We start from the raw sequence: 15,330 nt of genomic DNA, 5'->3' as shown, positions 1-15,330 counted from the left end.
TATTTTTCATGTTCAAGTTTAATGTTGGGCATTGAAAGGAAAAAACTGATTGTGGAATACTTGTTAAAATCTTTTCTGGCTTCTGAAAGGGTACACCATGCTGAGACAACCTGTCTAGTTAAAGCAACAAGCCTGCTCTCAAAGGAGAAAGTCATGCAACTGAATCACACTCTCCTTCCGTGGTTGTGCTAGAACAGACACGGCAATCATTTTATTTTGTTAACCAAAAAGGCACATGGGTATAACAAGGGTATAACAAAGCATATCAAACAATACCCATGAATAAATCTCTTAAATATTTATTTCAGTATTCTCTCAACGAGAACCACTGTGCAGTGGTTTAGAACATCACTTGAATTGTTGGAGGAAAATGGCCATCATCCTATTAAGAATGCATGCAAAGCAATGTCTAATGGCACATCTTCTAGTGACAACAATGCTAATAAAATGTCATAAATCCACTCCAGTGATCATCAGCCATTGTCTCATTGTAGTGCATCAATTGTCTCAGTTACTGATGTAATGATTGGAAAGAATGCTGCAGCTGACCATTCACTGAGCGGACTCCCCTGGAGTCATGTCCTGTACCACAGCTTCTAAGAAATGTCCTCCTGGGGGTGTCCTAAGCTTTATCAACTTTATCTTCATTCCTGAGTCATGTACTGTATCCTAGAATGCCATCGGATCCTTGAATGATTCATTATTTCAATTTCACTTTTAAAAATTTAATTCCATCTGAAAAAAGGTCTTTTACGCAGCCCAGTGTGACAGTTTGATTGTAACTATACAAAAACAAAACCTGATTGTTGTTCATTATAATGTATGGATCATATTGTAGATCCGTGTTTAACAACAAATTCTCATTTTCAGAATCAATCACATGGAAAACAACAATATCCTTATATGTAATAATAGTATAATAATATAAAAATAATGACAGTATTTCATGCGTAAAAACTGTAAAAAAAAAATGAAATTATCAGACTTTCCTGTCATGTAGTGCCTTTATATTTCTCCCTTAACTGGGCAAATTCTCACGTTCTTTAAATTAACATCCTCATAATTATCACACGCAAGTTTCAGATCAGAAATATCAAACACAAGTGCCCTCATTAACCAAGTGATTGTTCATCAATTGGTATTTTAAGACCGCAAACTCACTGAATTTATGACAAATATGCACTAGCCATTATAATTTCTTCTGATGCTTTAATTCACTTGATTAACATTTTATGTTAATTCCTCTGTGGTTTTCCTGTGTCTTTTCATCCTGTAGCGGATCTCAATGTCTCCGTCTGGCTGAAGCATGCCAAATCCGTATCGGCTGACGTTTACTGGTGGCACAGAACAGCCTGGGTCACACAGCTCCAAGTCCAGGCAGGTCAGCACCATGAACATGAACCTTCAAGGAAAGATATCATTAACAAACTGGTGCCTCAGTAAATTGCTTACATTTCATTGAAAAGGATTCCCTCAACATTTCGTTTTTCAATGCATCGCCGATTTCTATTATCACATCACATCTGCATAGAAGTAGGCTTTAGCCCCCCTAACCCAGCCATAAACCCCTCTTCAATATGTCCAAGGTCCATTCCAAACCCATACTCCTCTCCCTCCTTTAAAAAGGCCATTGTGTGCACTTTGAAGAACCAGGAGCGGGATAATAGAAATAATACAAAAAACAAACCACACCCTGTTTAAATGTTTCCAACTAACCTGTTTTAAAAAAAGTGTTCAGCCTTGATCTTTATTAGCTTTATCAGATATTAGTTTTGTGTAAAAATTCACCCTGGATGTTCTTAACAGCATGCACATTCTTTCCTTTTTCTCTACACATATGAATAGAATGAATAGCGTGCCAGGGACAGGTTCAAGGGTGTGTCTGTGGAAGTTTTCCCAACTAAAAATCTTTCAACTGTCCTTTGGTCAAACATTGATCTATTTTATCCTGCTGTTTGTCACTCTTGATATTTCCTGCCGCTGTGCCATCTGAGGCAAAAATGAACATATTCCAGTTATTCAAATTTATGAAGATCACTCGTCAAATTAATAATAAATTCAAGTTCATGTGCTGCATGCAAATAATGAATTCCAATGTGCAGCAGCCACATCGGGAATATGTAAAATAACATGACATCCCAATCATAGAATGACTCGCAGAACAAGCTCTTGTATGTTATCTGAGGACATGGACTGAATTGCGCTTTCGTATTTCATAATGGCCTTTTCACTTCCTGAAAATGAGAGGATTAGTTTCTAACCTTCCTCATGAACCCAACAGTCTGGCATTAAACCTGGTGATCTCACAGCTTGTACTGTGGGTATGGGGATGGGCAGAGGATTTGGGACACTTACTCTTTGATTCCGCTGACTGCAAAGTGTCTGCCAACGCAAACATTAGTCCCGGCGCCCCACGGCATGGTGTAGTACTTCAATCTCCGCCCGTGCTTGAAAAAGTCTGTCTTCTCTGTCCCATCTGCGTTCAGGAACCTGTCGTACTTGAATTTCTACGAGCAGAAACATTTGCACCATGAAATCGGAATAAACCACCAGTCATTCTCAGGGCCTTCTTTGAACCATCGGTCTTATTCATGAAAAATAGGATTGCGTTGTAAGTATTTACTTTGTCCTTTCCCCGTATTGGTTTCTGTGGCTGTGTAAGCAGTTTTAAGCATGAGGGACGGTAGCAGAGGCTTGCGACACAGTCATCCAGCTCAATTTCCCACACCTGTTATCTCTGTTTCTATTAGAGAGGCACCCAGTTAATCCCACAGTATCCTGCAGTTTAACTTTGAACCTTTCCAGCCATAATCCCAGATCTATTTAAACTATTCTCGCTTGTGAGCATACAGTCAGCGCAGGGCTCTTGTTATGTACAATCAATCGGGTCAATCCAGTCTTTTTCCACAGGGCTGAGGTTGATGGTGATCCTCTGGTGGGGGAAGGGGGGGTTGAAATGCTCACTGTGTAGGCATCACAGTCAGAGAGTTAAGAAGCGGCAAGCTTGCTGTAAATGTGTGTCTAACCTCTTTGCCTCCCTCTGCTGGCCGTCAGGGTGCAGTGCAGCGCTCTGGGGCAGGCCCAGGTACGTACCTCTGGGTCCTGGTGGATCTCTGGGTCCATTTGGGGGCTGATGTAGGGGAAGATGCAGACGCGGTCCCCCTGTCTGAGGTTGTACTCCCGGCCGTCCGCCATGCGCAGGGTCTTGGCCTGCAGCACCTCTCTGTTGATGGTGACGGCGGCGGTGAGCCTTAGCGTCTCGCTCAGGGCACTGTCTGTGAAGGACGACAGCAGGCTATCAGGTCTCGTCCCAAAAGCCTTGTTTTTTAGCACTGATAGTGTTAATAAAGACACTTCCACACTTTCACTGTCTGTGAAAGGGCAGTGTGGTAGGGCGCGAACAGCCCTGCAGGGGCACAGTGTCTGCGCTTAGAAACCAACAGCTTATTGTCACTGTGATCGTCTTTACATAGTGCACCCATGCAAAATGAAATAGGCAAATTTGAAAACTGAAATAAAAAAGGTATGCAAATTTTTATTTGGCATGACATTTAGGAAGTCAATTTTTCAGGCTCAAGCAGCCTTATGGGTAGTTCTGTTGTGCGTGTACTTTGCCTGATACCTAGTTAGATAAGAAATAAATCTCTGAAACTGCTGAAATATTGTTCACTGATATCAGTTATGAACTCATGGCCATTTTTTGTACATTACCGTTGTGTTCTTAAAGTTATGGGCCCCGCTAATTGAAGATGATATACTTATCTTTGCAGAACCATTCATTAACCACAACAATAAATATCTTTATTTGAACACCTTTTTTAATCTTGGCTACTGGTGAGGCCCTTCCATGCAGGTGAAACCAGGCCTTTATTGCATTTTGCCCTTATTTAGTAAATGGAACTAGCTGCTTGGACAGTGGGTCAGATCACCTGTTAAGTCCTGGCCTGAGTCATTCACTAGCTGAAAGGCCGTGGGCCCTGGAGGAGGAGCAGAGTGAACCTCTTTGTCTCTGATTATTCTCTCTCACCTGCAGCCCCCGGCCCCCTCCTGCTCTGTCTCATCTGCTCTATTACATCAAGCTACAATTTCACCCTTAGAGCATGATTCACAATGCACCTAAAGTGCATGGTAAGCACTGAGAGAGAGAGAGAGAGGGAGAGAGAGAGAGAGAGAGACAGACAGACTAGGGGCACTGTGTAAAATGGAATGTATGTGTTGCTTAGTGAGAAACTCATTCACCAAATGTCTTACGAGGCGTACCTCACTTGGAGCTGCTGGTCACTCAGCTGCTTAGTGAGTCCTAAGTGAATCTATAAAAACACCATCTGCACTAACAGAGATGCCCATGAAAACAACACAATATGATTACCAGGGAGGTACAGATGAGTCTCACCAAATATTGGTGTCTTCTGTAGCTTGTCCAAGGGGAGGCGCTGTGTTCCCACCGGTGGCGAGAGACTGTTGATTTCTCTCATCACTGCGTCCATGGCCTCAGGGTGGGTCAGCAGGAATCCCAGAAACCAGAAGGCAGCAGGTCCTGCATTGCACTGACAACAACACACAATTATACTGCCTGTTGCAACCTTCCAAAACAAATCTCATTTTCAGAATGATATGAGATTACATTAGGACTGGCTACGCATACACTTCCAGCATAAATATGGGTGAGCACTATATCAAATATTGTGAGTCTATTTAAAGTGTGCTGGGATATTTAGCCTAGGATGATTACAAAAGTTAGATATAAAGACATATGGAGCAAAGAATTGTGCAAAATCCCTCCATTAACCACGAGATAATACTCAAAATGGGAGGTCCATACCACTGACGGAAATGTAGAAATTCTTTCACTTCCCTTTTCAGTCTGCATTACCGACAATTATTCAAAGCACCTCAGACTGCCTGATCATTGTGTAACTGCGGACTTTCAGGTTTATTCTTTATCAGCAGTAGCATCGAGATTACCCATGTGCATGCTTGAGTGGGTTTCTGTGTGTCTGGGTGCTGCAAGCTGTATCTCAACTTCAAGTATTTTATAGTTCATATCATTATCGGTGCTCCAAAAAAATCCTTGAATTTATGTTCAAGAAATTCCTCTATCGATATTTTATTGATTTGAGGACGCCAGGCTGGGGCTGCACAGTTGTATATTTGTAATATTGTAGAAAATTTGAAAGGCAGATTTTTTAAAATATGACACACCTTCCATCTTTATTGTTTAAAGCAGGTTGTGAGGGCCTGTTGTTACAAGCAGATAAGTAGCTCTCTTGAGATGTCTGAAGGTGTTTCACCACTGGGGAAAAAACATACAGTATTGCATTCTCACAATGTTTTAATTATATTGCAGCAATGCAATTTGTGGCTACAGTTTCTGCAAATGTGCAAGTACATTGTGTAAGAGAAGCCAGCGCTGCACTCTTGTGGCTGACAGATATATTGCAAATGGGAATTCAACTTGATCAAATAAGTTTTAACTTGATCAAAATTGGATAATAAGACATTGATAGAATACAGTACAACTGTGATTTTGTATCGATTGCAAGTTGGTGTCTTTGGGTCATCTTTATCATTGCACCAGTATGGGAAAGACGTGTGTGTGCGTGTGTGTGTGTTTCTCTGTGCGTGTGTGTGTCTGTGTGTGTGTGCGTGCGTGAGCTCATGAATTCATGTGACCTTGTTCCGTATTTCTAAGACTAGAGCATTTCACAACTATCTTGCAAATCTTGAAAATTTCACAATTAAACTGAGGCCCATTTAAGCTTGTGTGCTTGTGTACTACTGTCTGTAAACTATGTGACAGTGATGACTATTGAGAATCACATTCAGATAGTTTCATGAAATATCTCATGTCAAACTGCATAGTGACTGATCAGCTTTCTGCTAAACTGCTGTAGGATACCATCTCTTCTCTTCTGACACTTGCTGTTACCTTATTGGTGCTTGATATTTTCTTTGACTGCTTTGCATAAGAGCAAATGTAATAACCAAAGACAACCTCAAAAATGATCCCTACTCAGTCACTGATACAGTTCCCAGTGGTTTTATCCAATCTATGCATAAACAACTATCTGAGATTCAGCCATGAAAAAGAGGAAGAAAAGCTACAGCGTGGCATAGCAGCAAGCTAAATCAATGAATCCTGAATTGGCTCAATTCGCATTTAAGGGCTTGTTTTCATTATATTAGAACTTATTTGCAATATTCTCCTTCGAAATATTACAAGTGTTATTGAACTTTGTCTTCCCGCTATCTTGTTGTTAGTAACTGTTGAATTTAGAAGTATGAGCTACTGTGTGAAAAAGGCAGCCAGCCAAGCGTTTCCTCATAGTAAGGTGTGTTACACAGCAATGCTGTGACCCAGCGTATTTCACACGAAGCTCACGCAGTAGATTATTATGCTGTCATGGAAACAAAAACTACCTGTATCAGGTTTCACCTCTCACAAAGGGAGGAACAAGAGACCTATTCATTTCTCCACCAAAATGGAGGGAGGGAATTCCGAACCCTGTCAGAGGACGGGATGAAGCTCTGGGAGGGCTGATGATCTCATTATGTGATGCACACGTACTACCACCTGCCTGAGGCTGGCGTGACTCACCTGTGTGGTCCAGAGCTGCAGCAGCATTGCCCTCCTCTGCGTCTCCTCATCTGCCTGCTCCTTCCACAGGAACTGCCGGTAGCTCTCCTGCCAGGAGCCGGACTTCGCTTTCCCTGCCGATAGGAGGACCCACAGCTTCTCGCGCAATTCACTGGCCACCTTTTTATCTCCTGGTAAACGCGGAGGAGGAGGAGACAGGAGTCAGACAGGTGTGATCAGGAGCGCACAGGCGTCACTCATAGTCACTAGATTGTGCTCCTTGCACGGCTGTTGTGGTTGAGATGCCGTTGAACAAATTAAGCAAGCAAGGGACGCATTGCCTGCTCCCTCCTTAGGCAACAGTACATCCAACCTTTGTCCTTGAATGAAATAAAATACTTTTTGTATTCCTGTATCGATATTTTACAGCTGGAATATACTTACTCATAACTGATTACTATACCTGACTTTAGTGTCGACCGTGCAATTTTTACTAGCAGGCTGTCAAATTTCCGGTATTCCTTATAGACTGTATTCAGCTCTTCATGGTTGTTGCCATGTTCCTTGCCAAACAAGGTGAAATATCCAGCCCTGAGAGAGAGAGAGAGAGAGAGAGAGAGAGAGCATGAGAAAGAGAGACTCAGATGGGGCGTGGAGGAGTGGAGGTTCACTTACAGTCCATAAGTATTTTAACAATGGTACAATTTATGTTCTTTTGGCTCTGCACATTGGATTGAGGTTAAAGTGCAGACTGTCACCTTTAATTTGACGTTATTTACATCCATACTGTAGGAATTAAGACCCTCCATTTTATGGGAGCAAAAGTAATTGGACAGCTCTTTCTGATTAGTCAGGTGTATTCAATCACTTCTTGTGGTAATGACAGTCAAGGAAGCCATTACGTGGCTGAGAAAACAGTCAGAAATGTCTTTCTATGGCCCACAAAATGTTTTGTTGTGCACTCAACATCAGAGTTATTGATAGTTAATATAGAATTGTATTGCTTATTTCCCAAAATGTCATTTTCTGACGAGAGCAAAAAGAAAAAATGTCCAGAGAACAACAATCTCTCCAGCCTTTTCCAGATTTGGCTTCTTTGTGAGAGTGACGAAAACGATTTCTGGAAAAGGCCAACATTAAATCATGCCTGGAGTTTTGCAGAATCCATCTGACCTCCTGGAGGACAATTTTATGGTCTGACAAGGGGCCTCAGAAAGTGCATTATTTTTTGCACAACCTAAATAACATTGGTGCCATCAAGTATGTTAATGGCAACATCACCAGCTATGGAGTTGCTTTTCAGCAGGAGGGACTGGTTGCTGACATCAAGGGAAAGGTGGATGAACCAAATACAAGCCAGTCATTGAGAAAAACCGGCTTCAGGGTAAAGACTCATGCTCCAACAGGAACATGACCCAAAGCAGCCAGTAAAAGTACAAAGTAATGGGCTGAAAGCAAGAAGGTCAGTTATTTTGGAATGGCCCAGACTTGAATAGCACTGAAGTGTTGGTATGACCTGAAAATTGCAGGGAGGAATTTCAAATCCAAAATCTAAATGTGCAGTTCATACAGACACATGCCGGTATAAATGGCCTATGTATTGACTCTGGGAGTGAATACATTTGTAAAGGGGACAGTTATTGAATAATTAATCTTTTTTGCAACAACTGTGAACATTAACTGAAAAAAATGCATAGTAATAAACTATATGATAAATTCACTACAATAAAAGAAATGCAAAATGTTTTGGTACAACATTGGTACTGGCTGCACTGCTAAAGGGCAATTGTGTTTTACAAAAAAAGCAGGAAGGGCAGATGCTTCCTGTATCCTGACAAATATATTTGTACTGTATCTGCCCCTAGATCAAATGAACAGTATAAAAAACTTAGATGACAGTGATAGAATTCAACATTTAAATTGTACATGGCACAAATGTGCTTTGTCCTTATAACACTATGAAGCCTGAAGGTAATTGCTTCAGCTCAAAGTTGGTTGCACAGCCAAATGTATTCAACAACTTCTTAACTTTTTAACTTTTGTTTTGCCGACATTGTTCTGCTCAATCTGTGTTTGCTGACATACAGATAGCATCTAAGACATTGCCCTGGGGGCTAGAGGATCATACTTGAAGAGCAGTCTGTAGCAGAAGCTGAAGAGGCCCTCCTTTTTCCAGTCTGTCGGGTTCTGGATAATCTCGGGTGAGGAGAACAGAGCACGGATGTTTCCTTGCATGATTTTTCCAAGACGAGCCAGACCTTCTCCCTCAAAGTGTCTGAGTACGCACAAAAACAAACACACACAGCAGTGTGAGCATTCTGAGATTTTACTGTCACGTGGTATAGCACAAAATTGCTCATGACTCATTTGTCCTCATATGACCACAGAGAATGTGGAGCAGGCTCTCTTATTTGCACATGACAAATAAAACCATTTAATGTTAGGTGGACATTGTTGCATCTTGCACTTTAACATAATGCTGTCACATAAATGGCTAGCCTTTGATTATTTACATTCTCAGACTTGAAAAAATGCCAAATGCCATTAATGTAATGTAATGAAAAATACCTTAGATATTCCAAACAAAACAAAGTAACTTGTTTCCCCATGGGAACCTGCTTCTCGTGCTGCAGTGCAAATAGCATTAAATGCTAAATAAACACCATGTGTAAAATATCTCTCGGACAACCCCAACATGCACTGTGCTTATTGTTCTGGAAATTCCTGCAAGGCTGTTACACCTACTGCTCCATCCAGGCTCTCTGTGCAGCAGGGTTGTCACTGGGCAGCTGCAGGCAGAAGATCCGCTGCATCACCACCTGGGCATAGCGGTTAAAGTCCAGTGAAATGGTGTCCTGGAGGATAGCATCGTAGGAGCTCGAGTCCAGCAGCACGGTCACATAGTTCCCAGCAACACACACCTAAGGGACACAGCACAATTATTATTGTTATTGTTATTGTTATTATGACTCTAATGTGGCTGTGAGTGTAATTTTAAGATTATAATAATGACAGTGAATGATACAGATAAAGATGTTTCTCTTTATTACATGTAGTTTTGCAGGAGGGATTCAAACTCAAACCCAAACCAAGGGTTTCACTGTGACCGCCCAGCACTGTTCAGTTACAGGAACCAGGATTCTATAGTACTCACAATTACCTTCCTCCCTGGGCCTCTGTGTGTGACTCAACTAACAATACTGTACTTCATCACTGAATGATGCAAATCATGCACAACATCAGATGGGTCTGATTTCCGTGTTCTGTGTCCGTATTCATTCTATGCATGATTATTGTCATTCAGTATTTGCATATGAAAATGCAGGCTACATATTTGAAAGGTTTTTGAATTTGGACAGTAGGTTGATAACAGTCGTCATTGTCCACAGTTTGTAAGGTCTTACCGTGAAAATGTCACCATGTTTATTCTTCATTCGCGTTAGAAACTTGGCAGCATCTTTTCCAAATTCAAGGGCATGGCCCAGCCAAGGAATAAAGCCTTTGTCTAAAGGTGGTTCATTCTTTGATCTGGTATTAATAAACAAATGTGATACTTAATAAATGTAGCAACAGAGAACTGGTCATAGCTGGTGAAAAACTTAAAGGGTTGCACAGTTAATATCGTATCAAAGAACTGTAGTATCATAACACTGAAAACTTGCTCGTTACAGAGGAATACAACATATTTCAACCAGTGTATACTGTATAAAACATTTTACATCAGTTAGAAACACGTGTGACATCACAGATTATTGTTAGCATATACTCCATGTTAGACAGCTCACTTTCTGACGAGATTATTGCACACGCTTCAAGCGCATCAGCAAAAACTTTGATTGTTTTCAAACCTTGTAATAATATTAGACCTGCACTTAACTAAAATAACCAAATCGCCTACTCACCTCGACCGAATGGAAGCAAACAAAAAGAGAACGAGGAGTCCAGAGATTAGGAGAACTGTTATAAAAATCATACCGCTATGCCTGGGGAAGATAAATACGCTCTCTGTGTGCTGTCCTTGATGACTAAAATGTAATCTTTCGGTGGCGTCTATTTTGAACAAATTATGGAGGTGTGGTGTCTGACGAGGGGTGTGGCATCTCGTTTCAGACATTTGTACACTCAAGTCGAAACAAGCCGAAACTAGGAGGAGCATGATACTATATTTCACACGTGGTTTTTACATTTTAAATGATGAGGCAATCAAACATCATTGCATTGTTTTTCTTCCCTATCCATGTTGTCAGACGAAGTTTCAGTTTCGCTGTAGATCGTTGAATCTGATTTGGACAAGGTAGTCATCCAAGCGTGACAAGTAATGCACGTTAAGTTATGCAACTTTAATATTATTATTTTTGGAAACAATAGATGAGTCTATATTGCACAATACAGTAGCTATGATGCGACACACATGTTCGCCTTAATGTGGCTATCATTGCGCACATTTAACAAAAGACTAGAGCATTGACATCAGCTAATGGTATGGGCTCCACAATATTTAACGTTAGGTAGCTATAAGCGAGATCTCGGAAAACCCTTTTACAAACAAAACACAGTTAGAGCACTAGAAAGCGTCGTGTTTGCTTCCGAAACTATGTCGTTAAAAAAACGAACCCATGGTACTTGCTTTGTGCATTTAATTAATTAATTAATTAATTATCCTAACCCGCTTATCCTGAACAGGGTCGCAGGAGCCTATCCCAGCATACATTGGGCGAAAGGCAGGAATACACCCTGGACAGGTCGCCAGTAGAGCAGTTATGCAGTTATCCAGAGCGACGTACAACAAAGTGCATACCCATAACCAGGGATAAGTGCGCTGAAAGACCCTAGAGGCAAGTACAATTTCAACTGCTACCAGTACAACAAAGATAAGGACTAGGGCCAATTTGAACAAACAAAACGCAAAAGTATGACCAAACCCCTTAACTAGCCAAACACTGCTTACCTAGCCAAACTAAAAATACTGATACACAAAAAAGTAAATCACAGAAAGACAACAATTAACGTTTACAGGGAGGTAGGGAGGGACAGGGAGAGGTGCAGCTTGGAGAGGTGCAGCTTGAAGAGGTGCGTCTTCAGTTTGCGCTTGAAGGTGGGAAGAGATTCTACAGTTCTGACCTCAACGGGGAGTTCGTTCCACCACCGTGGAGCCAGCATGAGGTGGAAGTTCGGAGAGGGGGAGGTGCCAAGCGGCCTGTGGAGGCTGAACGAAGAGGTCTGGCAGGGGTGTAGGGTCTGATGATTTTTTGTAGGTAAGCTGGGGAAGACCCCTTAACTGCTTGGAAGGCTAGCACCAATGTTTTGAATTTGATGCAAGCCATGACAGGCAGCTAGTGGAGGGAAGTCAGCAGGGGCATGACATGTGAGTATTTCGGAAGGTTGAAGACCAGACGAGCTGCTGCATTCTGGATAAGCTGGAGGGGTCTGATGGCAGACTCTGGGAGGCCAGCCAAGAGGGAATTGCAGTAGTCCAGGCGGGACAGAACCATCGCTTGGACCAGGAGCTGGGTCGAGTAGGGGGTGAGATAGGGGCGGATTCTCCGTATGTTGTATAGGAAGAACCTGCATGACCGGGTCACCACCGCAATGTTCTTGGAGAGGGACAGTCTGCTGTCCATCACCACGCCGAGGTTCCTTGCACTGGGTGATGATGTAAGTGTGGTATCCCCTAGGGAAATGGAGAGATCTAGATGGGGAGAGGTAATGGCAGGGATGAATATCATTTCAGTCTTGCCTGGGTTGAGCTTTAGATGGTGGTTGTCCATCCAGCTCTGGATGTCACTCAGGCAAGCAGAGATACGGGCTGAAACCTGTGTATCAGATGGTGGGAATGAGATGAAGAGTTGGGTATCATCTGCATTCTCTGTTCTAGCCTCTGTTTGATGTTCTTTTATACTCTGTTCTGTTCCGTCTGTTTTGATTTCTGGATTTCTGTTTTTGACCCCTGCCTGGCTTTTTGGTCTCTGTCTTTGAATTGCTATCTTTGTACCTCTGCCCTGTTTGGACTGACCACCCAATTTTTGAACATTGCCTGTCTGGATTACGCTCTGTCTTCCTGCTTCATAAACCTGCTATTTTCTGGTTATCTTTGAGTCTGCACATGGTTCCTCTGGTCCCGATTCCTGACTGGTTCAACAACTGAAGTCAAGGCAAGGTCTGGAAGACCAGAAACGACAGCATCAACTCAAAATTAAGTGTCTGAAGTATGCAAAAGAAAACATTGAGAAGCCTGAAGCCTTTTGGAACAATGTGCTTTGGACTGACAAAACCAAAATTACACTTTTTGGCCACCACCTAAGAAGATACTTTTGGAGAAAAAAGAGTGAAGCCTTTGTAGAGAAGAACACCTTGCTGTTCTTCTCTACAAACTGTAGACTGTGAATGGATTTCACCATTTATCAAGAAATTCTTAAGGTTAATATTCAAAGCTCAGTCCAGACATGTTGAAGAGAGGATAGATATCCCAGTAAGATCCAAAGCATATCTCGAAATCAACCGTGAAGTACCTCCAAGAAAGACGGATGAATGTTTTGGAATGGCCACCACTGTCCCTAGACTTGAATAGCATTGAAAGTCTGTGGAGAGATCTCAAACATGCTGTACATGCAAGGGGGCCAAAGAATATTTCTGAGCTAGAGGGGTTCTGCCAAGAAGAATTCCAAAAGCGAGAATTGAAAGGCTTAGCTGGCTAAAGGAAGTGTTTACAAGCTATTATAGTTGCCTGAGGAGGAGTTACGAACTTTTTCCGGCCTTTTTCCTGTTTTTATTATTTTTAAACTGTAAAAAAAAGTTTCATAACCAGTAATCTTGCTTTTAAATTTGAATAAATGTGTCATGTTTAACGTTGTACCATTTAGAGGTCAGGTTCGCTTCTGTTTACTTAGATATTAATTGTAAAAGGCTTTTTAACAGGGGTGCCCACATTTTTGCACACATTTAAGTACATACAAGCTATCAATTTGAAATATTTACATTTAAATATTAATTAATTCATTCATTCATTATCCTAACCTGCTTATCCTGACTCTCCAATCAGCCTAACCTGCATGTCTTTGGACTGTGGGAGGAAACCGGAGTTCCCGGAGGAAACCCATTTAAATATTTTGCTGCTAATTACCCCTCTGGATATCTAAATTTCTTCTTGCCCACTAGCTTCATTTTGCTATCATTCACCACACAAAAGTTTTGTATTTGGTTTGGTTTTGGGAAATAATTTACCAATAACAGTTTTCACCCAAGAAGGCTAGAAGTTGTAATTGCCCTAGAGTGGCTTCTACAAAGTACTGAATTAAGGGAATTAAGGTTAATCTAAAAACATATTTTCACTTTGTCATTATGGGCTATTGAGTGTAGATTGATGGGCAAAAATGGCAATGCTATCCAATTAAATTTAAATCTACAACACAATGAAATGTGCAAAAAGTGAAGGGGTCTGAATACTTTATAAAACCACTGTCCATAAAAACATATGTTTCTTAATTTGGCTCTGTACTCCACAATTTCAGATTAGTAAACCAACAATATGGTTAATGTGCATATTGACAGCGTTTTATGGCATTTTTTTGCATTTGCCCTAAAGAATTGCCTGATGTTTTCTCTTCAGCATACAGGTAAACAGGCTCAATTGGATTCAGATCGGGTGACTGACTTGGCCAGTCATATGCATGACCACCCGCACACACAAGCACACATGCACGCATGCATACACACATACACACACTTGATTATTTAATATAGTTTGTTGTACAAGTAAAAGGTTAATCCTGGTTCTTCATTTGACATGACTGTATTGCTGTTTTCTAACATTTCAACAGGGGGCGCTAAAAGACTTGAATATTTATCTCAGAGTACTGAAATAAAAACATACTCGTATTTATATTTGGTCAATATAAAGGGGGGTTATGTTTTTTTCTGAAGTCTTGGACTATACGACTCAGATTATATTACTTTGTAACTAGCATACTGTAAGGAGAAAAGTTGTATGAAGTGTAATTTAAAACATCTCTGTAATCATTATTAGATTGGAAGTCAACAAAAGTGACCATACAGTACAGAAGCATGGCTCTAAGCATATAAAGACAGTGATTATGATTTTTAACTGTTAACCTTATTCAATCTTTAATCCTGACCTCATCACATAAAATTTTTCCCAGAGCTAGTGAGCAATTGAAAAAATGCTTACTTGGAAAAATTAGTGGTTGATCGATCAAGCATTTACTTCTATTAGGAAGTTTTTCCGCATTTCTTGCTTTGAACCTCAGCAATAAGAACTCTCAATGCACTGACACTTGGGGAAAAGGTTTAAAATTGAATTGAATTGACTAAAGTATCACACCTTGTGAGGAAAATTAACAGTTTGAAAAGTCAGTGTGGAGTCCAAAGGATTACACAATAAAATACAAATAAAAATACATACCTTTTCATCTCTATGGATATTGAAGATTTATTGATGTTGAATCTGATGTATTTGGTGCTATAATTGCTCCAATATAGATATTACATTACATTACATTACATTAAAGGCATTTAGCAAATGCTCTTATCCAGAGCGACATACAATGAAGGACCCAAAATAGTAATACTTGTTTACCAACAGTGTATACACAAACCTGTATATTCTGTAAAGTGAATATTGCACATATAAAACATTTCATTGTAATGTTTGAAATTGTAATGATTGTGATTTCATATGTTTCACATTGCTCCATTATATCAGATTGATTCACTGTCTGCTTGCTCTTAGAAGTGCC

The 15,330-nt window shown here is 40.8% G+C and overlaps 1 protein-coding gene across 1 annotated transcript; it reads right to left on the bottom strand.

Annotated features, from left to right (window-relative positions):
- On the bottom strand, positions 1-10,661 carry ptgis (prostaglandin I2 (prostacyclin) synthase). Its single transcript, XM_061258214.1, has 10 exons — positions 10,480-10,661; positions 9,982-10,105; positions 9,323-9,498; positions 8,706-8,852; positions 7,041-7,168; positions 6,599-6,768; positions 4,394-4,547; positions 3,094-3,275; positions 2,356-2,507; positions 1-1,402 (listed from the first exon to the last, which is right to left on the bottom strand). The coding sequence occupies exons 1-10, from the start codon at positions 10,548-10,550 to the stop codon at positions 1,231-1,233; spliced, it is 1,476 nt and encodes a 491-aa protein (XP_061114198.1). The 5' UTR covers positions 10,551-10,661; the 3' UTR covers positions 1-1,230.
- Between the last annotated feature and the right edge of the window lie 4,669 nt (positions 10,662-15,330).

The sequence above is a fragment of the Conger conger genome, chromosome 10, assembly GCF_963514075.1.
Source record: "Conger conger chromosome 10, fConCon1.1, whole genome shotgun sequence".
NCBI lineage: Eukaryota > Metazoa > Chordata > Actinopteri > Anguilliformes > Congridae > Conger > Conger conger.
The sequence above is the reverse complement of the archived record's forward strand: the minus strand, read 5'-3'. Positions and strand labels throughout refer to the sequence as shown.

Bases quoted from the DNA above. Each gene is read 5' to 3' on its own strand.
- ptgis (XM_061258214.1), bottom strand. From the start codon at position 10,550: ATGATTTTTATAACAGTTCTCCTAATCTCTGGACTCCTCGTTCTCTTT. The intron at 10,106-10,479 runs GTGAGTAGGCGA...TATTAATACCAG, and splicing joins TTTGCTTCCATTCGGTCGAG to ATCAAAGAATGAACCACCTT. The intron at 6,769-7,040 runs GTATAGTAATCA...CGCGTTTACCAG, and splicing joins ACGGTCGACACTAAAGTCAG to GAGATAAAAAGGTGGCCAGT.